Below are 26,757 nucleotides of genomic sequence, written 5' to 3'. Positions count from 1 at the left end.
TACACATTACAGATTCTTGTAAATCTAATCATTTACTCATACATCAATTGTATGCATGTATATCGAAATGGGATAATATTGGACCACTCCTTCTGGGTGCTTAACTTTTTTGTCACCTTTATGAATTAATATTGTTCTACTAAGCCTGAAACACGATGGGACATATCCCCAATGAACCATGTAAGCTGCAATGAATGAACGGTTTGGTATACATTGGTCTTTAGTAACTTTTAAACTTACTCCATCTTTCTCAGGGGTGATGTCTATTTGAATTCGCCAACACGTATTAAAAATGTCATCTTTAGTTATGACGACTTACTCAGTTTTGAGGGTATTGGTCTCGCACACCTCACTGTATTTATCATACAAGTGTACACTGCTAGAACCAACCAGATTGCTATAATATTCAGAAACAGCTGAGACACTTAGCTTCCAATCTACTACGGATGGGGAAAATATAATCTTCCTCACCACATTCCTTTGATTATAATCGTATTGAAACTGCACGAGCTCAAAGTCATATCTATTGTTTTGATCTTCGGCATTCCTTTTACTGGCCTGTTTAGGATTTTTAAATCTTTTGTAAGTCAGTCCATCAGGATCACTCTTCCTGGCTGCCTTTTTTTTGGTAGTATTTTACTGATGGATACTGTGGCCGTTTACAACTATTCACAGTTTCCTTGAGAAATATGCAGTAATCTCACTGCCATTCCTTACAGACTTTGTTGACATCGTGTGGGAGATCTTAGCTATTTTGACATGGGTGGTTTGGAGTTGGAGCTGCAGAATCAGTATTGCTGGGATTCATCAAAGATGATGTTTAATAGAGTTGACTACAGACAAATATCAATACTTTCTGTTATTGCAAAAATATTTGAAGGTACCATTAAGGATTGGCTCATTAAATATTTAATCAAATATATATTGCAAATAATGCACAGCACTGGTTCAGAGCAAGTAGATCACATATTACACAGTAAACAATACTGATGAAACTGTGATAGGACTATTCTTAGGTCTTTTAATGACATTTAATACCAATCATCATGAAATGTTATTGTATAAATTATATCGGACTGATGTTAGAGGAATTGTTATTGACTGGTTTAGATAAACAATCCTAGTATCTTGAAATTTCGCATTGCAACGATGAAGGCATAATGAGATATACCATTCTCAGGTGAAGAATGCAGACTTGCATGTTCTGCAGGGTAGTATTTTGGGGTCCATTCTTTTCTTAACCTGCAGTTACTCACATGTTGAGTGTGGCACTCACCTCCATAGTAGGTATATTGCTAGTTTTTGGAATGTTACAAGACCTCTTCTTTTGAAACTGCCTATACATTTCAAACAGTGTGTTAGGAAGTACGAAGGGGAGGTACTAGTTATTAATGTGACAGTGCATGTTTGGTGAGCGGTGCGCTCAGTAGCGAGTAACAGTACTACTCAAATTTGCGCATTGTAATAAGTTTTATATTTTTTTTTTTTTTTGCTAGTTGCTTTACGTTGCACCGACACAGATAGGTCTTGTGGCGACGATGGGATAGGAAAGGCCTAAGAGTTGGAACGAAGCGGCCGTGGCCTTAATTAAGGTACAGCCCCAGCATTTGCCTGGTGTGAAAATGGGAAACCACGGAAAACCATCTTCAGGGCTGCCGACAGTGGGGTTCGAACCCATTATCTCCCGAATACTGGATACTGGCCGCACTTAAGCGACTGCAGCTATCGAGCTCGGTAAAGTTTTATCTTATGCTTGTGTTTAGTGTGAAATGTATAACTAACTGTAACTGTTGTTGGTGAATTTATACAAGTTATAATAGCATCTACTAATCGGATACTTTCGTGGTTGAGTGAAATTTTGGAAAAAGTGGGTTTGACAACGAAAATGATAATGAAATAATGAAATGAAATAATTTCTTTATCTCTATAGCAATATTTACATCCTTGAGTACAGTAATTCGCTAGCACTGTTAGCATACAGTAAGAAACATAAGTCAATCACCAATCAATCAATCAATCAATCAATCAATCAATCAATCAATCAATCAATCAATCAATCAATCAATCAATCCAATCAATGACTACTGATCTGCATTTAGGACAGTTGCCCAGGCGGCAGATTCCCTATCTGTTGTTTTCCTAGCCTTTTCATAAATGATTTCAAAGTAGTTGGAAATTTACTGAACATCCCCCTTGGTAAGTTATTCCAATCCCTAACCCCCTTCCTATAAACGAATATTTACCCCAATTTGTCCACATCAATTCAAACTTTATCTTCATATTATGATCTTTCCTACTTTTAAAGACACCCTTCAAACTTTTTCGCCTACTAATGTCATTCCACGCCATCTCTCCACTGACAGCTCAGAATATACCACTTAGTTGAGCAGCTCGTCTTCTTCCTCCCAAGTCTTCCCAGCCCAAACTTTGCAACATTTTTGTCAGAAATCACCCAGAATAAATCGAGCTGCTTTTCTTTGGATTTTTCCAGTTCTTGAATCAAGTACTCCTGGTGAGGGTCCCATACACGGGAATTATACTCTAGTTGGGTTCTTACGAGAGACTTTATGCCCTCTATTTACATCCTTACTACAACCCCTAAACACCCTCATAACCAGGTGCAATGATATCTACCCTTTATTTACAATCCCGTTTATGTGATTACCCCAGTGAAGATCTTTCCTTATATTAACATTTATGTACTTACAGTGATTCCAAAAGGAACTTTCACTGCATCAATGCAGTAATTAAAACTGAGAGGACTTCCCTATTTGTGAAACTCACAACCTGACTTTTAACCCCATTTATCATCATACCACAGCATGCTGTCCATCTCGCAACATTATCAAGTTCATGTTGCAGTTGCTCGCAATCTTGTAAATTATTTATTACTTTATACAGAATAACATCATCCGCAAAAAGCCGTATCTCTGATTCCACTTCCTTATTCGTATCATTTATATATATATATTGTATAAGGATTGCCTGCTGCCATTTCATGATGGATACAGTGCTTTTGTATCCATCTCTTGGCACAGGCCAGAGTAAAGTGTAGTTTCCACCGAAGTCCCAGTCTCATCCATGGTTGTGACAATATGGAAGCTGCTGGGGTATGGGTGGTGCTGAATAATAACATTCAGAGCACGACCAGTGCATCAGAGTGTTATGAAAGGTGTTGCTCATAGGGTCAGTCGTGCTGCAATAGCACTTTCTGACCCAGTGAGGAAAGCAATGGCAAACTACCTCACTCCTCGTCTTGCCTAGTACGCCTCATTTTGGTGCCGTCATTGGCTTTTGCGTTTTCCTTATAACCGCATAAACTTTGGTGGTGCTATTTGAGGATCCAACCAGCCTCTGGGCTGATGACCTAACAGACAAGGAAACAAAGGTCCTATAACACTGCCTTGAAGATTCCCCTCTTAATTATTACAGGGTGAGATAAAGCTTTGCCTACTCTAATTCTCTGATATCTGTTTTCTAGAAATACAGTAACCCATTCAGTCACTCTTTTGTCTGGTCCAATTGCACTAATTTTTGCCAGTAGTCTCCCATGATCCACCCTATCAAATGCCTTAGACAGGTCAATCGAAACACAGTCCATTTGACCTCCTGAATCCAAAATATCAACTGTAACGTGCTGGAATCCTACAAGTGGAGCTTCAGTGGAATAATCTTTCCTAAACCTGAACTGCCTTCTATCGAAGCACTTATTAATTTCACAAACATTCTAATATAACCAGAAAGAATACTTTCCCAAAGCTTACATGCAATGCATGTCAAACTGACTGGCCTGTAATTTTCAGCTTTATGTCTATCACCCTCTCCTTTGTACACAGGGGCTATTATAGCAACTCTCCATTCATTTGCATACCTGCCAACTTTCGAAAAGAGAAATCCGGAAGATCCTTAAGCAGAAATATTTTAATAACATGCACATGCGTAACAGTCTTGAGACATAATGAAAAAGGACGGCAAGGTGTGTGTGTGTATGTGGGGGGATTATAAACATTACTAATACAAGTCAAATACAGTAGAACCTCGATGGATCGTTGCCAGAACCGCCGTATTCATTGTTGAATTTATTCAGTCCAAACAATGTTCCATATAAACCAATGTTAAATTTCCCCACATCCATCGTTTTATCGCATCGATCCTCGAAAAATTATTTGTCCTCGGTCACAATTTTCCCGCACTTATCGATCATACGTAAGAAAAAATACGCAACATTTTAAAAAATTAAGATGGACGGCTCAATACTCTTAGCATAACCGGGTGAGTTGGCTGTGCGGTTAAGAGTGCACAGCTGTGAGCTCGCATCCGGGAGATAGTGGGTTCAAACCCCACTGTCGTCAGCCCTGAAGATGGTTTTCTGTGTTTCCTATTTTCACATCAGACAAATGATGGGGCTGTACCTTAATTAAGGCCATGGCCGCTTCCTTCCCATTCCTAGGCCTTTCCTGTCTTATCGTCGCCATAAGACCTATCTGTATCGGTGTGACGTAAAGCAACTAGCAAAAAGCTCTTAACATATAATAGCAGCAACCTGTTGCGAGAATGTACGAGCGATTCGGAGTTGCTATTCTCAAACAAGGATCTTGTAGGCTGGAGTGCTGGGCGCAGGTAATTCACGCGCAACCTCACTACTAGCCTCGTGGTGCCAACGCTTCTTCTCGATCCACTAACCGACCCCTAGAAGTATTCTTATTTACAAGAATTAAAACGTAGACAGCATAAAACTCAAATTTGCCACCATTTTCTGCCTTGATATAGGCTGGCTATGGCTGCCAACTTCGTTGAAAAAAAAGAGAAAATTACGCAGTGCGCCAGATTTGTTTTAATTACTCACAGGGTGATTAATCGTGTCACTTTGTGGAGTGTGTGGGATGCTACAGGTCTGTTGACTGTTTTCCTGCCCTCCGCCCAATAGTCTTGTTTTTTTTTTTGTTTTTTTTTGCTAGTTGTATTACGTCGCACCGACACAGATAGGTCGTATGGCGACGATGGGACAGGAAAGGGCTAGGAGTGGGAAGAAAGCGGCTGTGGCCTTAATTAAGGTACAGCCCCAACATTTGCCTGGTGTGAAAATGGGAAACCACGGAAAACCATTTTCAGTGCTGCCGACAGTGGGGTTCGAACCTACTATCTCCCGAATACTGGACACTGGCCGCACTTAAGCAACTGCAGCTATCGAGCTCGGTCCAATAGTCTTGTTACAAGCCGGACCTAACCAAGCCAGATCAATAATCTTTTCTCATAGCCTAGTCTTCTAACTAGTTCCTAAGTTGGCAGCTTCGCTCAAGCCGCTGTGACATCATTCGAGACGTACCGCGTTGAATTTCTAACCTCTGTGACATCGTCTGAGCTGAACTGCATGAGTCGCGCTGTGCTGGGTATCTAACCTATCGTTCGCAAAGAGTCTACGGAATCTTTTCCTAAATACAGGTTATCGCCGTAATATCCACGTATAGATTTAATTTGTAATACGAGAACTGAACTTAAAGGTTTTCAATTATTATGAAATGTGTAAAGAAAAGTTAAATGAAACAGCTTAGAAGTCACACTTTTTATTTTCACCTCGTAGGGCTATATCATGGTTGCAATATTTTGATACCGTTATGTGTAATATGAGCTAAATGGTTAGCATTTGTTGGCCTTTCGTTCAAGGGGTCTCGATTGGGCTGAGGATTTTAACTGTCCTTAGTGAATTCCAACTGCATTTTAATACTGCCTATTATGCGACAACTTGAAAGACATGCACCCGGCTCCAGAGGCCACGTGCCATTATTGTTGTTCTTATAGTAATAATAATAATAATAATAATAATAACAACATATTTATATAACGAAAAATGTTCCAATACAGTACCCGTATTATATTATTTTGCTTTCCCCTACTTTTATGTTACCCGCATTTATAGTTTTCCCACATCCGTCGTCATTTTCTCCCTGCCCCTTAAAAACGATGCATCAAGATTTTACTGAGTATGATATGATCAACCCTGAAATTAAATACACGAAGTTACATCTTGATGAGTGCTCATCTGTTTTAACTTTACACTGGGAACACTTTCCTTGATTGTATAAACCAAGGAAATTAAGCAGCATATGTCTCACGAAAAGACTGATAATATCGTTTCTTAGTAACTCATTCCGAACACCAGTGAAAATAATAAATCGCTTAGAAATTCATCACAAAATTACATGAGTTTCAGAACTATCAGCAATGTTACACACGCACACAAACAAAGCCTTTCGGCTGCTACGAAGCATGACGCAGTTACTAAAGTTGTTTTACATAAATTCACAGCCTGGTACTTTTCACGGATTTCTTTTTTTCATTATCGCAGCCTGCTACTTGTTTGGGAACATCTGATTGAGTGAAGTAGCAGTAGAGGTCGAACAGGTGACAAAAGCACGGTGATAATCGATAATGTGATTATCGATACATTTACGGGTCGAATTTCGAACACTGCATCTCGTATTACCAACTACGAGCGAAAGTCAAACAAATCTGATTTAACCGCAGAAAGCAAAACCAAGCACGGATATTAAAAATCCGTACAATAACGTTGTTCATCCGTACAACCGTAAAACACACACAAAATCCATACATTTTACGGAAAAACCGGAATACTTGGCAGGTATGCATTTGTTATAGCTCCTTCATGCAAACAATAATCAAGTAAGTACGTCAGATATGGTATTAAATCCCAACTCATTGCCTTTAGTATATGCTCAAAAATCTTATCAAATCCAGCTGCTTTTCTAATTTTCAACTTTTGTATCTTATTGTAAATGTCATTGTTATCATAGGTAAATATTAATACTTCTTTAGCACCAGTCACCTCCTCTATCTGGACATTATCCTTGTAACCAACAATCTGTACATATTGCTGACTGAATACTTCTGCCTTTTGAAGATTCTCAAATACACACTTCCCTTGTTCATGAATGATTCCTGGAATGTCCTTGTAACCAGTTTCTGCCTTGAAGTACCTATACATACCCTTACATTTTTCACTAAAATTTCTATGACTGCCAATTATGCCTGCCAGCATGTTATCTTTAGCTGACTTCTTTGCTAGATTAAATTTGCTAGTAAGTTCCTTCAATTTCTCCTTACTTCCACAGCCACTTCTAATGCTATTTCTTTCCAATCTGCACCTCCTTCTTAGTCTCTTTATTCTCTGTTATAATAAAGTTGGTCTTTAACCATTCCTTACCACCTTTTAAGGTACAAACATGTTTTCACATTCCTCAACAATTGTTTTAAACCTATCCCAGAGGCTGCTCACATTTTTATTCACAGTTTTCCACTGATCATAGTTACTTTTTAAGAACTCCCTCATGCCTGCTTTAAAAGCCATATGGTACTGCCTAATGGTCCTACTTTTAAGACCTTTCTTTCTATAACATTTATTTTTAACTAGGACAAAAAAATTTGTGATCACTAATGCCATCTGTTACTTTGGTTTATCTGTAGAGCTAATTTGGTTTTACCAGCACCACATCCAGAATATTCTTCCTTATAGTTGGTTCCATCACTTTCTGAGTACATCAAGTTGCCTATTATCTTTAGAAATGAGCCTTACACCTAGAATTTCATGTTTGTCATCTTTAACCTTTTCGTAGCTTACAAATTCTTCTTTCACCAGAATGAATACTTATACCTGCTTGCCTTATGTTGTCTTACTTAAACCAAGAACTGGAAAAAATCCAAAGGAAAGCAGCTCGATTTGTTCTGGGTGATTTCCGAAAAAGAGTAGCGTTACACAAATGTTGCAAAGTTTGGGCTGGGAAAACTTGGGAGATAGGAGACGAGCTGCTTGACTAAGTGTTATGTAAAACTCTTTCAAAATTAAAATTATTGTGTCCACCTATTCAATACAAATATATAATATTATATAATACATAGCTTATTTAAAACAATATCTAGAGCAAAAATTGGTTCCGAAATTTCTAAGACCCACGCAGAGGAAAGGTATAACCAATACGAATAGAATTTCTCAAATTACAAGTAACTATATTTGTATTGAATAGGTGGATACAATAATTTTAATCTTGAAAGAGTTTTACTTATTGTATCTTCAATACAGAACAAAATGAGATTAGTTACTTCTAAGTGGTATGTACCAATATAAATGGTCCGTTATTGGACATCCGTTATTGGACATTATAAAATTTCCAGCTAACTCATTCCTGGTTTCAGCGATTCACCCCCGAGTGTTAAGTTGGGCTCATCAGTTGGTACTTAGCATACCCACCAAGACGCATGGCTAGTGCATACCGTGGAGGCCACTGCGTAGGCTACTTGAAGCCACCGGCAGTGCCAACGCACTATGAGAGACTTTGTCTACTTGCTAAAAATTGATGCCTGCTTGGCCATCATATGATATACATGTTGATTCCCATAGGGAATCAGAAATATTTGTCCCGAATGAGTAAATTTATAATACCAATATAAATAGTCCGTTATTGGACATTATGAATTTTCCAGCTAACTTATTCCTGGTTGCCAGCGTTTTGCCCCCGTGTGCTAAGTTGGGCTCATCAGTTGGTACTTAGCACACCCACCAAGACGCAAGGCTAGTGCATACCGTCGAGGCCACTGCGTAGGCTACTTGAAGCCACCGGCAGTCTCTCAGAGTGAACTGGCACTGCCTTCTGCTTTCTATCCAACAGTTTGCAACAGAATTCAATCAATCAATTGCTACTAATCTGCATTTAGGGCAGTCGTCCAGGTGGCAGATTCCCTATCTGTTGTTTTCCTAGCCTTTTCTTAAATGATTGCAAAGAAATTGGAAATTTATTGAACATCTCCCTTGGTAAGTTATTCCAATCCCTAACTCCCCTTCCTATAAACGAATATTTACCCCAATTTGTCCTCTGAATTGCTATGCACCATTAAGTACTCAAATTCTATGTAACAGCTGATATTTGACTTTGGCAACACCCATCAAAAGAGTGTCGGTTACTACTTGGTGATAATATAGTGTAACAATAACTCAAAACTCCTGTAACACTGACAGTAAGTACAAAGATCTGGAGGATGTTTCTCTACAGTGCTTCTTCCTTAACACGTTCGCAGCCGGTGACGACACATATGCATCATGACTTCACTTTCACTCAGTGCCGATGACACGTGCGTCACACTCCATGCCAATTATTAAAGCTTGTATTTCCTCCAATATGTATGTAAACAAACAGACCTCTTATCTGTGCATTGCTGAGGTGTTATTAAACATATGCGCCATCCAGACGTCAGATCAATTGTTAGTTACAATCTCTGTAGCCATTACAAGTCGGTATACTTTCTGAAATGTTAAGAGATTTGCAATTAATGATGATAGTCTGGAAGCTCTCCTGAACACTAGTGACAGTGACAGAATTGATAGGGACAACAGTAGCACACTGTATTGACTAGTTACATTGTACAGCTTATGGAGTAATGTAAGTATACACTGTTCACACAGCAATAATAAGATTCTACTGCACAGTATTTTTGTGTGAAATGATCAAAAACTTATTTTTCTGTTGTAAAGAAGTTTTACAATTGAACAAAACAGTACTTTCCTCATTCCACTTCATTACCAGTCATGACGCACATGCTGCATCAAACGGCACCAAAGGCGAAAAACTCATCGGTAGTGCCGCACATAAATAATGTTGAAATAATTAAAATAATAATCTAAAATGCATAAGGAGACAGGAATAAACCCCTTTAAACAAAAAAGTATCATGGTACCACGGTAATGGTTGCCAATATCCAAGCGGCCACGAACGTGTTAATAATTAATATAAAAGGCAGAAAATGCAGTCCTATTCATATTTACCAACTCTGTATCCATTCTTTAACTTCTCCTTTGCCAGCTTCTTTGCTACAAGTAGGAGATATCCCAAGAGCTGAAAAAAAAAAAAAAAAAAAAAGTAGTATTTCACTCTCCATTAATAAACTGTGACAGGTATTCTGGACATTAGAGGTAAACTATTGTAAGTGATATTTCACTAACTTTACAGGTGAGCAGAAAGAAGCTGCCGAGGCAAGTATTTTGCTACCTTTAAGACAGATTGAATTGACAGTTCTGACTGACCACGGTAAGAGCTAATATGATAGGGAATGCGGTGAATGGCATTAGGTTGAATTATTGTACGATCAGTCGATCACTTATCATTGTTTATCACTGGGTTCTCCTTGCACATACAACAGTATCACATAGCTTATCTTCATTCCTACAAAACATACAATAGTGCATCATAAGATGACACAACCAAAACAAGTTACATACGAAAAAATCCTCAAAATGATTGTTTTTGCATTTACGATAGTTTATCTCCGACGTCCAGAATTTTCATTCAAAACTTTGCAATGAAACTATTACCTCTTCATCCGAGTCCTCTGCCTTATCCAGCATAGGTATATTCTTTTTAGGAATTACTAAAAAATGTGTAGGGGCTTGAGGATTAACATCATTAAAGGCCAAGCATTTTTCATCTTCAAATATTATATCAGCTGGTATTTCTTTTCTAATGATTTTATCAAAAATAGTTGTAGATTGACCATGTCCTGATTTGTCAGCATTTGCCCTGGCCCTTTCGACTTCATTACTGCTGTACTGTCTTTCATTAATCTGCTGTCAAAATGAAACAAGTGATCGTTTACAATATATCCACTTCCTACATCCATTACAAAAACAAAGCAAATTTGCCCACAAATTCAAATAGTGCATTAAAATATTTCTAAAAGTGAATACAATACATATGTAGCACATGGACAAGTATGACACTACAAAAGCTGTCCATGGTACTTTAAGAGCAATGCAAAGCACATGCAGTATAACAGTGCCTAATCTTGAGCATTGGTAGTGACCAGCATGCAAGTATTCCACAAATGTGTGGTTGATGTAGATGTTGATGTAAGTTACCATAAACTTAAACGAATCAATCAAAGCAAGCAAGCAACTTTGAATTTTCATCTGACTGTTAATCTTGTAATTGTTAACCACATCTCCCATTTTGCACAGAATATGAACCACAGCAAAGTGACTATTCATTTAAAAAATGGTAGAGTTGGGGCACCAGACCGATAATAAGACTATTTCATAACCAACTTTAAACTGAGGAATTCTTTTAGAAATGTACGATATTCCAGGGATGTTTTGATGATAGAGACCACTATCTGGTCTGCAGTGAATTAAGTATCACTAGGCCTAGGATAGAGTAAATGAAATCTATCCGCAGACAGATAAGAACATATCCAGAATTAGGAATTACATGAATTCGATAAGCGAAAAGTTCCAAAGGATAGACAGTCAAAAGGTCCAGGCTACAGAAATTGAATGGGTGACATACAGGGATGCTGTAGTTGAAACAGCAAAAGAATGACTAGGAAAAAATGTCTGCATACATGAGAAAAGTGAACATATTGGCAAAATAATGAAGCTTGAAAACAAAAAAAGAAAGCAAGTGAAAAATGGCTCCAAATAAGAACCGATGTAAATAGGGAATCATATGGAGATGAAACAAATAAAGCAAAACAAAGCATTGTAGAGTCCAGGAAAAAGTAATGGGAACGCTTGGTCAAGCAGCAGGGAATTAATCACTCATGAATGATCTGCATTAAGGGCTGTCAACAAGGTGGCAGATTCCCTATCAATTGTTCACCTAGCTTTTTCTTAAACGTTTTCAAAGAACTTGGAAATTTATCAAACATTTTCCTTGATAATTTACACCAATCCCTTATTTCTACAATATAAATTAATATTTGCCCCGATTTGTCCTCTTGAATTCCAACTTTATCTTCCTATTATGATCTTTTCTACTTTTGCCAGGCTGAGCGCCTCAGACGGTTGAGGCGCTGGCCTTCTGACCCCAACTCGGCAGGTTCAATCCTGGCTCAGTCCCGTGGTATTTCAAGGTTCTCAAATACGTTAGCCTCGTGTCAGTAGATTTACTGGCACGTAAAAGAACTCCTGTGGAACAAAATCTTGGTGTCTCCAAAAACTGTCAAAAGTAGTTAGTGGGATGTAAAAACAATAACATTATTATTATTATTATTATTTCCTACTTTTAAAAACTCCACTCCAGCATATTCGCTTACTAATGTTATTCCACGGCATCTCTCCAATGATTCCCTATCTCTTATTTTCCTAGACTTTTCTTACATGATTGCAAAGAAATTGGAAATTTATTGAATATCTCCTTTGGTAAGTTATTCCAATCCTTAACCCCCCCTCCTTTTAAATGAATATTTGCAACGATTTGTCCTCTTTAATTCCAACTTTATCTTCATATTGTGATCTTTCCTACTTTTAAAGACACCACTCAAACTTATTCATCTACTAATGTCATTCCACGCCATCTCTCCACTGACAGCTTGGAACATACCACTTAATAAATATCATTATGGTTCTGTATTGAAGATTACTATATTTGTAGGATGCTAATCAATTTATTATTTAACCACCTATTCAATACATTATAGTCTTATACAATTAGAATTTGATCCTTATTACCTTATTACATGTTTTGCCTTTCATAGAAGGCATCTTCAGTCATTGTACCTCCTCAAGGTTAAATCAGGCACCTGATTTATAATTAAAATATAATTATTAAGATTTAATTTTAGCATACTTAAAATAGGAGCAGTCTAAAGGAAAATGAAATAATTTTCGGTATTATTGTGAATAACAATATCTATCTATCTATCTATCTATCTATCAATCAATCAATCAATCAATCAATCAATCCTGATCTGCATTTAGGGCAGTCGCCCAGGTGGCAGATTCCCTATCTGTTGTTTTCCTAGACTTTTCTTAAATGATTTCAAAGAAATTGGAAATTTATTGAACATCTCCCTTGGTAAGTTATTCTAATCCCTAACTCCCCTTCCTATAAATAAATAATTGTCCTCTTGAATTCCAACTTTATCTTCATATTGTGATCTTTCTTTCTTTTAAAGACACCACTCAAACTTATTCTTCTACTAATGTCATTCCATGCCATCTCTCCGCTGACAGCTTAGAACATACCACATAGTCGAGCAGTTCGTCTTCTTTCTCCCAGTTCTTCCCAGCCCAAACTTTGCAACATTTTTGTAACGCTACTCTTTTGTTGTCGGAAATCACCCAGAACAAATCGAGCTGCTTTTCTTTGGATTTTTTCCAGTTCTTGAATCAAGTAATCCTGGTGAGGGTCCCATGTACTGGACAATACTCTAGTTGGGGTGTTACCCGAGACTTATATGCCTTCTCCTTTACATCCTTACTACAACCCCTAAACACCCTGTGCAGAGATCTGTACCCTTTATTTACAATCACATTTATGTGACTACCCCAATGAAGATCTTTCCTTATATTAATACCTAGATACAATGATCCCCAAACGAACTTTCACCCCATCAATGCAGTAATTAAAACTGAGAGGACTTTTCCTATTTGTGAAACTCACAACCTAACTTTTAACCCCGTTTATCATCATACCATTTCCTGCTGTCCATCTCTCCGTTGGCTGTTGATAAATAGTTGTTTCAAGGGTACATAGTACAGGGCTTAGAAGCAGTGGTCTGTTTTGAATTTTTTAATATTACAATTTTTTGGAATGTTTGGAAAAACATTCCAGCAATATGAGAATGTTAACTGAGGCATTATTCAGAAGTAAAGTCATAAAAATTGAAAAACTATCTGGTTGAAGTCTTTGGTTTGAGATTTTGGATTGCAATAAGTAACTGATGATCTAATATTTGACATAAACGGACAACTTGATTGAAGTATCTTAACTTGTTTATAAACTTAAAATAGGAGCAGTCGAAAAGAAAGATTAAATAAACAATTTTTGGTACTATTGTAACAACAATAACAGCCATTAGCTGTTGATAAATAGTTGTGTCAAGGGTACATAGTACAGGGCTTAGTAGCAGTGGTCTATTTTGAGTTTTTTATATTACATTTTTCAGAATGTTAGGAAATACATTCCAGCGATATGAGAATGGTTAATTTAGACCTTATTCGGAAATAATGTCATAAAACTGAAGAAACATTTCAAATTCAACAACAAAAACCTCATTAAAAAACTTACTGGCAAAACTTTAAATAAATTTACTCTGTTACTCAACCATATTTTGATATCACTAACATGTATCCGAACATTCCAGTTACTGAAACCATCAACATCACAAAATGCAACATTTCTAAACACAGTGGACTAAGCAAAATTGAAATTCAAGAATTTGTTAAATTATTAACTTTCGTATTAAACAATAATTATTTCACATTTAACAACAAAATTTACCACCAAGAAAGTTTACCAATGGGTGTCCTTATTTCAGGAATATTAGCAGACATCTATATGGACAATTTGGAACACAAAAAAATAATTAAAAACATTAATGGGCTTCATCTATGGCTCCGTTATGTCGACGACACATTAGCAATAATTGACAAACAATGCAATGGCAGCAATAACATCCTCACATTTTTAAACACTTTGGATAATAATATAAAATTCACATAGGAAGTTGAGAATAACAGCTCGATTAATTTTTAGACATCAGTATCACACGAATGGATAATAAATTTGACTTTTAGATCTACAAAAAACCTTCCTTCACTCTGCTAACAATAGGCTAAATAATAATTCATTACACCCCAACTCCCATAAACAAGCTTCATACTACAGTTTAATATATAGAGCTTTAAAAATTCCCCTTTCAGCAAATAATTTGAAAAAAGCACTAGATTATATAAAAGAAATAGCCAAATTCAACGGCTTCAACACCGGCACGATTAATAAAATTATTAACAAAGTAAAACTAAAACTAACAACACAACTTTCCCCAATAAAACCAAATAAACCAAAGTTCGCAACTTTTACGTATACTAATCCAAATCTCCATCAGATAGCTAACCCCCTAAAAAGACACAAAGTCAATATCGCTTTCAAAACGTGGAACACGAACAAAAAAATTTTGATCAAAACACTGTCAACGTAAATAATAACCGCTACACAGGCTCAGGAATTTATAGACTCAATTGTTCAGAATGTAATTTTTTGTATATTGGTCAAACTGGACATAGGTTCCAAACTAGATATATTTGAGAACACTTTTAACGTTCAAAAACATAATAAATTTTCTGTGATGAGTATCCACATGAGGGATACTGGTCACCATTTCACCACAATAGAACAGGATTTGAAAATCATAAAAAGAATTGAGAAAGGCAGACTAATGACCCAATTTGAAAATCTATACATCTTCTTGGACTAACACTTTAATAAAGACAAAAACTTGAATGATATAATAGATATAAAAAGCCACCTTTATGATCAAATTCCTATTCTACTTCAAAAAAATGAATTTTCAAGACAATAACTTTTTTAAATCTTTAATACCATGTCAGCTAACACTTCCGACACGTCGAGAGGCACGCCCTCCCCTCTACCTCCCCCATTTCTGTCAACTCTCCTCTGTGTAGACAGCAAGCCCATAGCTCCTCCTTCCCAAGTGCTTCCCCCTCCACTACAACCTCATGGATACAATACAAGAAGTAGGAACCGAGCGATCTTCATTAGTCCGACAACACTCAACTTGAATAAATAACATGTTAGCGGCCTGTGGAGTAAGTAATATTAACATTTACTCATCTTTACTGCTTAGCTCATTTCATTTGAACAATCCGTTTAATAATAAATTTTCTCAATTACAGACAGTCTACACATGCTTGGCATTCACACCATCTTTCACAAATTAGATGCCCCTTTTGACCAATATGCTAGCATCCAGCACGCACCAACACCATCATGCTGTGGTACTTACAACTTCACTTCACTAACAAGATTAATGAAGGCTTATTTTAAGTCAAGATACTCCGATGCTGATGATGATGATGCTTGTTGTTTAAAGGAGCCTAACATCTAGGTCATCGGCCCCTAATGAGATGAAATGGAACGACAAATTAAAAGTCCAAAATCTTCCACTGACCAGAATTCAAAATGTTAGGATGGAGAATGAATGGATGGATATGAATTTAAAACAATCAGTGAATATGACACGCAATGTCTCGCATTCACAGAAACTGACGTGAAATAATAGTATTACTGACCAAGCATACTATAGCTTATTATAGCATAATACTGAATCTATGATGCTTTTAGTCCAAAGGGGTCCAAAATCCAAGTCATCGGCCCCTCATAATGGTACATATCATTAGGAAAGTAGAATCATGTTATTTGTCATGCTGCGGTACTAATCAAAACTAGCGTAGACTCGCGGTATTCCACACATTATGGTACTACTCACAGGTAATGAAATTCGCACATGTAATACAGACCTATGGTGTTTCGCACATTGCGGCGCCATTTACAGGCAACGCAAGCCTATGGTGTTCATCACGTAAATGTACTAACAACAGGGACTCGCGCCATCTCTTGGTGTTCCTCATATAGTGGGTACTAATCATATACAAGCCAGAACCATGGTGTCGCTCGTCCCATGGTATCGCTCATATAGTGCTACCAATCACAGGTACTATAAAATCTGGCGACGTACTCTTTTCCTACTTATCACAAACCTATTTGGTACCGAACATAGTGGTACTACGCGCAAGTAAAAGCGACCCATGGTGTTCCCCGCGTGGTGGTACTAATCACAAATAGTTTCATGGTTCTAAAACAATCATCCTTTGGTCGCCCCTTTTAGTCGCCACTTACGACAGGCAGGGGATACCGTGGGTGTAGTCCTTGTCTGAGTCCCCCACCCACAGGGGGTTGTGTGTTTGGTCCGCAAGAGGTATTTTATTTCCCTCAAGTCCGCCGGCAAGCTGGTTAGGACCCCCCTATCCGTCACTTGGGACGTGCCACATGGGAGTATCGCCTCTCCCCCTGCTACGCCAGCGTAGTAGGTTCGTGGGAAGATACTCCAATCAAGTTGCTGTTTTACTTTAACATTTGATTTCTTTGCTATGGACTACCCCAAACGTTAAATCAATTAATTTTACAAGGCAAATATCACAAGTATCTTAACTTGTTTACAAACTTAAAATAGGAACAGTTGGAAAGAAATATTGATAAACAATTTTTGGTACTATTGTGAATAACAACAATAACCGCCGTTAGCTGTTGATAAATAGTTGTGTCAAGGGTACGTAGTACAGGGCTTAGTAGCAGTGGTCTATTTTGAGTTTTTAATATTACATTTTTCAGAATGTTAGGAAATACATTCCAGCGATATGAGAATAGTTCATTTAGACCTTATTCGGAAATAACGTTGTAGAATTGAAAAAAAGAAAACAACAGGTGATATATCACGAGCCAACAGACCACTGCTACCAAGCACTGTACTATGTACCTTTGTCACAACTATTAATCAACAGCCAACAGCTGATATTGTTGTTATTCACAATAATACCAAAAACTGTTATTCTATTTTCCTTTAGACTGTTCCTATTTTAAGTATGTTAATATTAAATCTTAATAATTATATTTTAATTATAAATCAGGTGCCTTGAGGAGGTACAATAACTGAAGATGCTTTCTATGAAAGGCAAAACATGTCTCACATTTCATAAGGTAATAAGGATCAAATCCTAATTGTATAAGACTATAACATATTGAATAGGTGGTTAAATAATAAATTAATTAGCATCCTACAAACAAACCACTTAGTCGAGCAGCTCATCTCTTTATCCCAAGTCTTCCCAGCCCAAACTTTGCAACAATGCTACTCTTTTGTCGGAAATCACCCAGAACAAATCAAGCTGCTTTTCTTTGGATTTTTTCCAGTTCTTGAATCAAGTAATCCTAGTGAGGGTCCCATACACTGGAACCATACTCTAGTTGGGGTCTTACTAGAGACTTCAATCAATCTACTGATCTGCATTTCGGGCAGTCACCCAGGTGGCAGATTCCCTATCTTTGTTTTCCTACCCTTTTCTTAAATGATTTCAAAAGAAATTGGAAATTTATTGAATATCTCACTTGGTAAGCTATTCCAATCCCTAACTCCCCTTCCTATAAACGAATATTTGCCCCAATTTGTCCTCTTGAATTCCAGCTTTAACTTCATTTTGTGATCTTTCCTACATTTAAAGACACCACACAAACTTATTCGTCTACTAATGTCATTCTACGCCATCTCTCCGCTGACAGCTCGGAATATACCACTTATTGCAAGTTAAAATTTCATTTCACGTCCGTATTGAAGATCTACATGTGATGCAAGACCACCTATTCAATACATCATAAGCTAATGTGGAATTATATCCTTATTAAATTGTTAACATGGTACATGTTTCGCTCCTTTTAGTGAGCATCATCAGCCAATTAATATTTACTGAAGGTTTAATAAGATCATTGAACATATTCTATTGAACTAAAATATACTTTACAAGCATGAGTGGCAAATCTTACATTATTTTACTAATCATATGACAATAAAAAGTTATGTCTTAAACATAAACACAATTGTCCAAAATCTTGGCATTAACATTGTCTTTTAAATACTTATACACAAAACTCATCTATTAACCATCTATTTGAAACATTTATATGAGATCTGGCTGATTGTACTAATTCAATATTCTTGAATTGTATAATTGTCCTTGAGCATTCATTATATATTTATTTTATGAAGCTAATAATAGCCTGTATTATAAACCGTTGTCGTATTCCCAATATTACTGGAGTAACACTAGTACAATATATGAGGCGTATAGTTTCAAACATGGCCAAGTCCGTTGAGCTGGGTTTTTTTTTTTTTTTTTTTTTTTTTTTTTTTTTTTTTTTTTGTTCAGGAGAAGCAAAAAACTCTTTTAGGATATTAATTCATATATATTCAGACACCTTATTCTTTATGCTGCTTAACATAGGCTTCTAATTCATTACCATACAATTTTTACAGTCTAAGTATATTACATGAATTGAAAAATGTATTTAAAATTTGGACTTGACCATGTTTGAAACTAACTATGGGACTTACCAATTTTGAAACTTACCTACGAGGGCCATCTTTGAAAATTAGATTAGAAAATTTGGCCTAATATGCATTATTTCTGCTTCGCCGTCTATTGGGTATGCTTATGCGACAGTACCTTAGAATAAAACCACCTTGTTTAGCTTTAATGGGGTGTGCATAGTATGCACTATGAAAGTCTTTTATATCTTTCATTTTCAGTAGCCTACACTTTTTTGTTCCTCTGTGATTACAGGTTAGGTACTGTGGTAACGTCATTGCGGAATACATAAGGAAAAAAGAAATCGAGATTAGGCCTATTTTCCAACTGTGTTCATCTTGACTTTATTTGGAACAATTATGATTAAAAATGATATAAGATTTAGTGAAAAATCTTTAAAGATTATTATTTTAAACATTATGTTTGTGTAAAATTACCCAACATTGTAACCAATGTAGAGGCTAATTTACATTTAAATAGTGTATATTTTGCAAATATGTGGATTCATATAGTTACTTCAATGTATATTCTTCATATTATACCTATTCAATACCATCGTGCCTTCGAAACACATCATCGAGCCTTGACTGAATCACCACTAACAACACGTTGTTGATTGTACTCATCTCAGCTGTTTTCCCTTGTGTGCTTTCAGGTGGAAGGATCATGTTGCTGCTTTCTGGAATGGCGTTTATTTATTTCCTCCATTTTATTGCACAGCAAATATGAATACTATTAAAAAAGACCAATTAATTATGTTTATAAAAATACACGCAAACAAAACCAGCACATGTGACTCGAACAAACTTCAGTCAACCATTTTACTGGAACACACCACGTGACTGGATAGCGCAGGGTTATTGGCTCGTGCGGGTTAACAGGGATTTGGCCGACTTTGACATGAAATGTCATTCTTTGCTGTAATTTTAAATGTGATCTGGACGGATTTGAAACCCACTTTAGTTCTCGTTGTATTCATCTTGTAAAGAGGAATCCATGGAAGTCAAAACATCAGAACATGCAAAAGATAGACTTGGTCGTGTTTGAAACTATACGCCTCATATATTGGCTAACAATCCAAATGTTTGTCATTACATCAGTCTTGTTATTTTTAAATGAACTTGTTAGTAAAATGAAAATGTTCAATGTGAAGTGGAATTTGAACGAACACCGCAGGTTTCAAATTGAGCTTGTTGATATATCTGAAAATAAAAAATATGTATAAGACTTCAACTATAAGTCTGTATAAACTTCTTAGTGAGAGAATTATCACTTACCCTTCCAGCTGCTGCGTAATTGTCTAGTGTTACAACTTCATGATAACTGCTTGTTGCTCCGTTAGTGCTCCTTATATTATACCAATATAATGGTCCATTATTGGACATTACAAATTTTCCTATGGGAGTCAACATCTATATCTCCTTATATTATACGAGTGAGTGTGAGCGAGCTTGTGTTTTGGCAGTAAGTGGGAAGGGAAAGCGAAGGTAGGCAGTGCATTGATAGCTAATGTAGATAGTGGAGGGGACTGCCTAGGGGTAGTAAGGGGAGGAGTTGAGTTTGTTTGCATCAATGAGTTACTAACTTTCGTTGGATTAAAATCATTATAGAATTTATATCAGACTTTAGTATTTGTATTAATTTCAGTAATTGTTCTAACAGGGGTTTCTTTATTTCAATTACATCATTTAGGCTCTTATTCTTATTGTATTGCTGATCTAAGTGAATATATACATTTTCCAATTCCGTCATTACTCTTCCCTTTTCTACCCTTCTTAAAATTCTTAAATCCCTTTCAGTAGTTGTAAAACTGTGTCCAGATTCTTGCATGTGTGCACTGGTTGCAGAATGTTTTTTGTTTCGCTGCACTGACATGTTCAAGATATCTTACAAGAAAGCTTCTGCCAGTTTGGCCAACATATGAATAACTGCACCCTGTACACGCAAGCCTATAGATTCCTGATCCTTGATACTGATTGCTATTTATATTAACATTATTATGACTGAAAAAAATATTTTGGCTCGTGTTTTGGGTTTTGAAGGCAATATTAACAACTCGTTTTTTGATGGTATTAGTAACGTGGTATATGGCTGGGTTAGTGAATGTGTAAGTTGCAAATTTGGATTTCTTATTTTTATCTGGAATGAGGTTTGTGGTCAGTTTTATTTTCACATTGTTAATGATCTTGCTAACCATCTCTATAACTGGTTCGATAGAAGGCTAGTGGCTTTACGTTGCACCGACACAGATAGGTCTTACGGCGACGATGGGATAGGGAAGGAAGCGGCTGTGGCCTTAATTAAGGTACAGCCCCAGCATTTGCCTGGTGTGAAAATGGGAGACCAAGGAAAACCATCTTCAGGGCTGCCGACACGGCCAACTCACCCGGTGGTTCGATAGAAGACAGTTCGGTTTTAGGAAAGGTTATTCCACTGAAGCTCAACTTGTACGATTCCAGCAAGATATAGCAGACATCTTGGATTCAGGAGGTCAAATGGACTGTATCGTGATTGACCTGTCTAAAGCATTTGATAGGGTAGATAATAAGAGACGACTGGCAAAAATGAGTGCAATTGGACTAGACAAAAGAGTGACTGAATGGGTTGCTATATTTCTGGAAAATAGATCTCAGAGAATTAGAGTAGGCAAAGCTTTATCTTACCCTGTAATAATGAAGAGGGAAATTCCTCAAGACAGTATTATTGGACCTTTATATTTCCTTATATATATATAAATGATATGAGTAAACAAGTGGATTCAGAGGTAAGGCTCTTTGCGGTGTTATTCTGTATAGAGTAATAAATAAGTTACAAGATTGTGAGCAACTGCAACTTGACCTCGATAATGTTGTCAGATGGACAGCAGGCAATGGTATGTTGATAAACGGGGTTAAAAGTCAGGTTGTGAGTTTCACAAATAGAAAAAGTCCTCTCAGTTTTAATTACTGCATTGATGGGGTGAAAGTTCCTTTTAGGGATCATTGTAAGTATCTAGGTGTTAATATAGATCTTCAATGCGGTAATCACATAAATAGAATTGTAAATAAAGGGTACAGATCTCTGCACATGGTTATGAGGGTGTTTAGGGGTTATAGTAAGGATGTAAACGAGAGGGCATATAAATCTCTGGTAAGACCCCAACTAGAGTATGGTTCCAGTGTATGGGACCCTCACCAGGATTACTTGATTCAAGCTGATCTTGGAAACTAACGGAAATGTTTAATCCCCAAAGTATTTGACATACACCGTGGCAGAATTTGGAAGCTTTCTGTATTCTGGTGCTAATCTCTTGATGTATGGTATTGTCTGATGACAGAACACTACCTAAATACTGGAAGTTGTCTACAATATCCATCTCCTCATCTCTCATTCTTAGATGAACAGTTGAAGAGTTTCTGCTCATCACCAAGCCAACTGTCTTCGTTTTGCTGATTTTGAGACCTATGGATGTAAAATCTTCATACCAGATATCTAGTCTAGTTTGTACATCTGCTTCTGTCTCACCCCATACCATTACATCATCAGCAAAAAACAGAGCATTAGTTGTTGGATCCTTTCTTTTAACCACTTTTAAAACTTCATCCATGAAATGGCTCCATGGCTAAATGGTTAGCGTGCTGGCCTTTGGTCACAGGGGTCCCAGGTTCGATTCCCGGCAGGGTCAGGAATTTTAACCATCATTGGTTAATTTCACTGGCACGGGGGCTGGGTGTATGTGTCGTCTTCATCATCATTTCATCCTCATCACGATGTGCAGGTCGCCTACAAGAGTCAAATCAAAAAGACCTGCACCTGGCGAGCCGAACTTGTCCTTGGACACTCTTAGCACTAAAAGCCATATGGCATTTCATTTCATCCATTATGATTATGAAGAGAAGTAGTGAAAGACAACTTCCTTGCTGGACTCCACTCTTCGTTTGGAAGCAAACTGTCCTTCTATTCTGGAGCTGGATACAACACTTGGTTTCATCATATAATCGTTGTTCTCGTCTATGATGTCATCGAGCACTTTCTTATGTCTCAAACATTCCCATATATGCCTGTGTGGTACATGGTCATATGCTTTCTCAATGTCCAGAAAAGCAGTTATAAGTGTTTTACCTTTCTCCCAATACTTCTCATACAGCGTTCTGGTGGCAAAATTGAGGTCTATAGTTAATCTATGAGGTCTAAATCCATGTTGTTCCTCCTCAAGTGTACGTTCAATGTATTTTCTAATTCTGCTCTCAAGGATGGATTCGTAAATTTTGAGGCCATGTGACAGCAGAGTTATACCTCTGTAGTTGGTACATTTCTTTGTATCACCTTTTTTCAACAATGGGATGATGACTCCTTGCTTCCAGTCATTGGGTATTATATTCTCTTTCCAGATTCTATTTAGTACCCTGTACATCCGCTGTTATCGAACCTCTCCTAGTGCTCTGATCATCTCAACACTTACTTCATCTAATCCAGTTCATGTTTTGTTTTTCAGCCTAGATATTGCTGTCTCTACTTCCAACCATGTCAGACTAGTGGTATGTGTGCTGCCAAAATCATAAGGTTTGTCATCTAATGGAGTGACATTTTCATAACAGTTCAGCAAAGTTTCAAAGTGCCTTTGGAACTCCTGTAATATTTTGGTCTTATCCCTAGTCACCTCACCATTAGGAAGTTCCACAGATTGGATAGATTCATTTTGAGTTTTTTTATTCTTAACAATACCATATAACAGTTTATTTCCAACCTGCATTATTTTGGTAGCCAGATCTTCCTTGCATTTCTGCTTTTCAGCTACAACCAATTGTTTGACTTGTAATTTTTTCTTTCTGTGAAGTGACAGCTTCTTCTCTATTTCATGTGATCTCCCTGTGTTCTTGCTTGATATAAGGATCTTCTTGTACAGTTTCTGTCATTGATAGCCTTTTTAATATCATCATTCCACCAGGCAGTTTCTTTAGGTTTTCTTATTTGACTCTGTTGTCCACATACTTTTTCTGCTGTACCAACCACAACCTTCTTTAGAGTATCCCATTCTTCATCTATCAATTTCAGTTCTTCTCTCAGGAACAACCTGCGAACACCTTCCCTGAATTCTTCCTTTACACTTGGCTCAGTTAGTCGCCAAGTTTTTATTTTTGGGACTCTTTTTTTTACGGACTTTGGGAGGTCTTTTCGCTGCAATAATTGCAACCAACAGTCTATGGTCTCCACCAAGGTCTTCACTTGGAATGACCTTGACATCGTTAACATTTTTCCATACATTTTGATCTATCAGAATATAATCTATTACTGTACCTATTTTATCATCCCAGCTAAATCTTGTGATTTTATGGGAGTCCCTTTTCTTGTACCAAGTGTTACTCACTATCAGGTTGTTTCTCATGCATAGATCTAGCATATATTTCCCTCTTCATTTCTGTTTCCCTTCCATGAGGGCTCAGTGTGGATTCATATCCTGTTCGTTGTTAGCCAACTTTTGAATTAAAATCACCCATTACAATTAGATTGTCACGCTCCATGTGTTCTTCCAAGTTATTAAGGAAGTTGGCCTTTTCCTCTTTTGAGCATCCTATCTGTGGAGCATAGACTTGGATCACATTGTACTTTTTCCTTCCTAAGTTCACAGATAACGTCATTATCCTTTCACTAACAAACTCAACTTCACTATAAGCATCTATGTCTTTATGTATTAAATATCATACTCCATTCTTAGACTCTACTTCATTTCCAGACCAGTAGAGACTATAGCCTAATCTGATATTTATTTTCCCAGTTTTCTTCCACTTTGTTTCACTCAGGCCCATGATCAGAAGTTTCCTCTTTTCCATGAGGTCGACCAGCTCTTCAGTTTTGTTTGTCAATGTCAGGATATTTAATGTTTCCTCTCTGATACTTTGTCTTTGTTTGGTTTGGGTAGCTGGTGTAACATCGGGCTGTAAACCGTCATTCGCACCAAACTGATGTCGTTGTCATGAATTCCTACGCCCGAGCCTCGTATTATTCTTGAAAGCAACTTCATCAGTAATCCCTCTGTTGACCTGCTGAGCCTAACACAGACGGAGATTTTCTTTCAGGTTTTCTCCCTCAGCCTTTGGTGTCCAGTCACCTCAACCTACAAGGCAGCAGGTTGTACTCATATTAATCCCTGAATACAGGGCTGCCTCTTCCGCCATCTCCACCGTACCGAAGTCCACCTTCTCCGCTGTAGAAGTCGTTGAGGTCTTCACTCGTAACCCTGAGCTAGGACCTTTACCAGATGTTACACACCGGGTCAGAGTGCTCTGGGACTCACATAGGCAGGGGCGCCACTCTCTGGGTAGGTCTGCCTCCAAGAAGGGTTCCTACCTGCTACCCATAATTTCGCAAACATGTCTCATGTAATCAGAAAGAATGCTTTTCCAAAGCTTACATGCAATGCATGTCAAATTTACTGGCCTGTAATTTTCAGCTTTATGTCTTATCACCCTTAACTTGATACACAGGGGCTACTATAGCAACTCTCCATTCATTTGGTATAGATCCTTCATGGAAACAATAATCAAATAAGTACTTCAGATATAGTACTATATCTCGACCCATTGTCTTTAGTATATCCCCAGAAATCTTTTCAATTCCAGCTGCTTTCCTAGTTTTCAACTTTTGTATCTTACTGTAAATATCATTGTTGTCATAGGTAAATTTGAATACTTCTTTAGTATTAGTCACCTCCTCTATCTGGACATTATCCTTGTAACCAATAGTCTTTACATACTGCTGACTGAATACTTCTGCCTTTTGAAGATCCTCGCATACACACTCCCCTTGTTCATTAACGATTCTGGAATATCCTTCTTGGAACCTGTTTCTTAAAGTACCTACACATACTCTTCCATTTTTCACTAAAATTTGTAGGACCACCAATTATGCTTGTCATCATGTTATCCTTACCTGACTTCTTTGCTAGATTCAATTTCCTAGTTAGTTCCTTCAATTTCTCCTTACTTCCACAGCCATTTCTAACTCTAATTATTTCCAACCTGCACCTCCTTCTTAGTCTCTTTACTTCTCTGTTATAATAAAGTGGATCTTTAACATTCCTTACCACCTTTAAAGATACAAACCTGTTTTCACATTCCTCAACAATTGCCTTAAATCCATCCCAGAGTCTGTTTACATTTTTATTTACCATTTTCTACCGATCATAGTTACTTTTTAAAAACTTCCTCAGGACTGTTTTTTTTTTTTCAGCCATATAGTACTGCCTAAGAGTCCTACTTTTAACAACTTCCTTTCTATCACATTTATTTTTAATTAAGACAAAAACAGCTTCGTGATCACTAATACCATCTATTACTTCGGTTTCTCTGTAGAGCCCACCTGGTTTTACCAGCACCAAGTCCAAAATATTCTTCTCTCTAGTTGGTTCCATCACTTTCTGAATCAGCTATCCTTCCCATATTAACTTATTTGCCATTTGTTGGTCATGCTTCCTGTCTTTTGCATTACCTTCCCAATTGACATTTGGTAAATTGAGATCATCCGCTACAATCACGCTCCTTTCCATATGGTTTCTCACATAACTGATTGTATGCATGTATGTTCAGTCCCCAGCCCTAAGGCTGGCTGGATTCTCAATAGCTCTGCCATCAGCTGTCATAGACGGACTAGGCACCACTGAAGAGGCGTACTAGGAAAATGAGGAGTAAGGTAGTTTCCCCTTGCTTTTCTTACCAAGCCAGAGTTGCTCATGTTATCAAATAATTCCGAATCAGCGTCAGCACTACCCCTTTCACGGTCTGTGCACTCCAAAGACATCAGTTTGCCTATTATCTTTAGAAATGACACTTACACCT

General features: G+C 37.3%; 1 protein-coding gene across 8 annotated transcripts in view; it reads right to left on the bottom strand.

The window, feature by feature from the left end:
- LOC136857002 (adenosine 5'-monophosphoramidase HINT1) overlaps positions 1–26,757 on the bottom strand; it is a 72,599-nt gene that overhangs the window by 33,463 nt on the left and 12,379 nt on the right. For 4 of the 8 annotated variants that reach the window (XM_067135330.2, XM_067135329.2, XM_067135333.2 and 1 more), the window contains 2 exons: positions 10,379–10,630; positions 9,833–9,902 (listed from right to left, as the gene is read on the bottom strand). In XM_067135330.2, coding sequence (XP_066991431.1) covers positions 9,833–9,902; positions 10,379–10,630 — 322 coding nt within the window. Of the gene's footprint in view, positions 1–9,832; positions 9,903–10,378; positions 10,631–12,511; positions 12,560–26,757 lie in introns of those variants that run through there. The other 4 variants (XM_067135331.2, XM_067135334.2, XM_067135336.2 and 1 more) reach the window with 2 other exon arrangements.

Source organism: Anabrus simplex, chromosome 1 (genome assembly GCF_040414725.1).
Source record: "Anabrus simplex isolate iqAnaSimp1 chromosome 1, ASM4041472v1, whole genome shotgun sequence".
Classification (NCBI taxonomy): Eukaryota; Metazoa; Arthropoda; class Insecta; order Orthoptera; family Tettigoniidae; genus Anabrus; species Anabrus simplex.
Note: the sequence above shows the minus strand (reverse complement) of the source record. Positions and strands in the feature narration are given on the sequence as shown.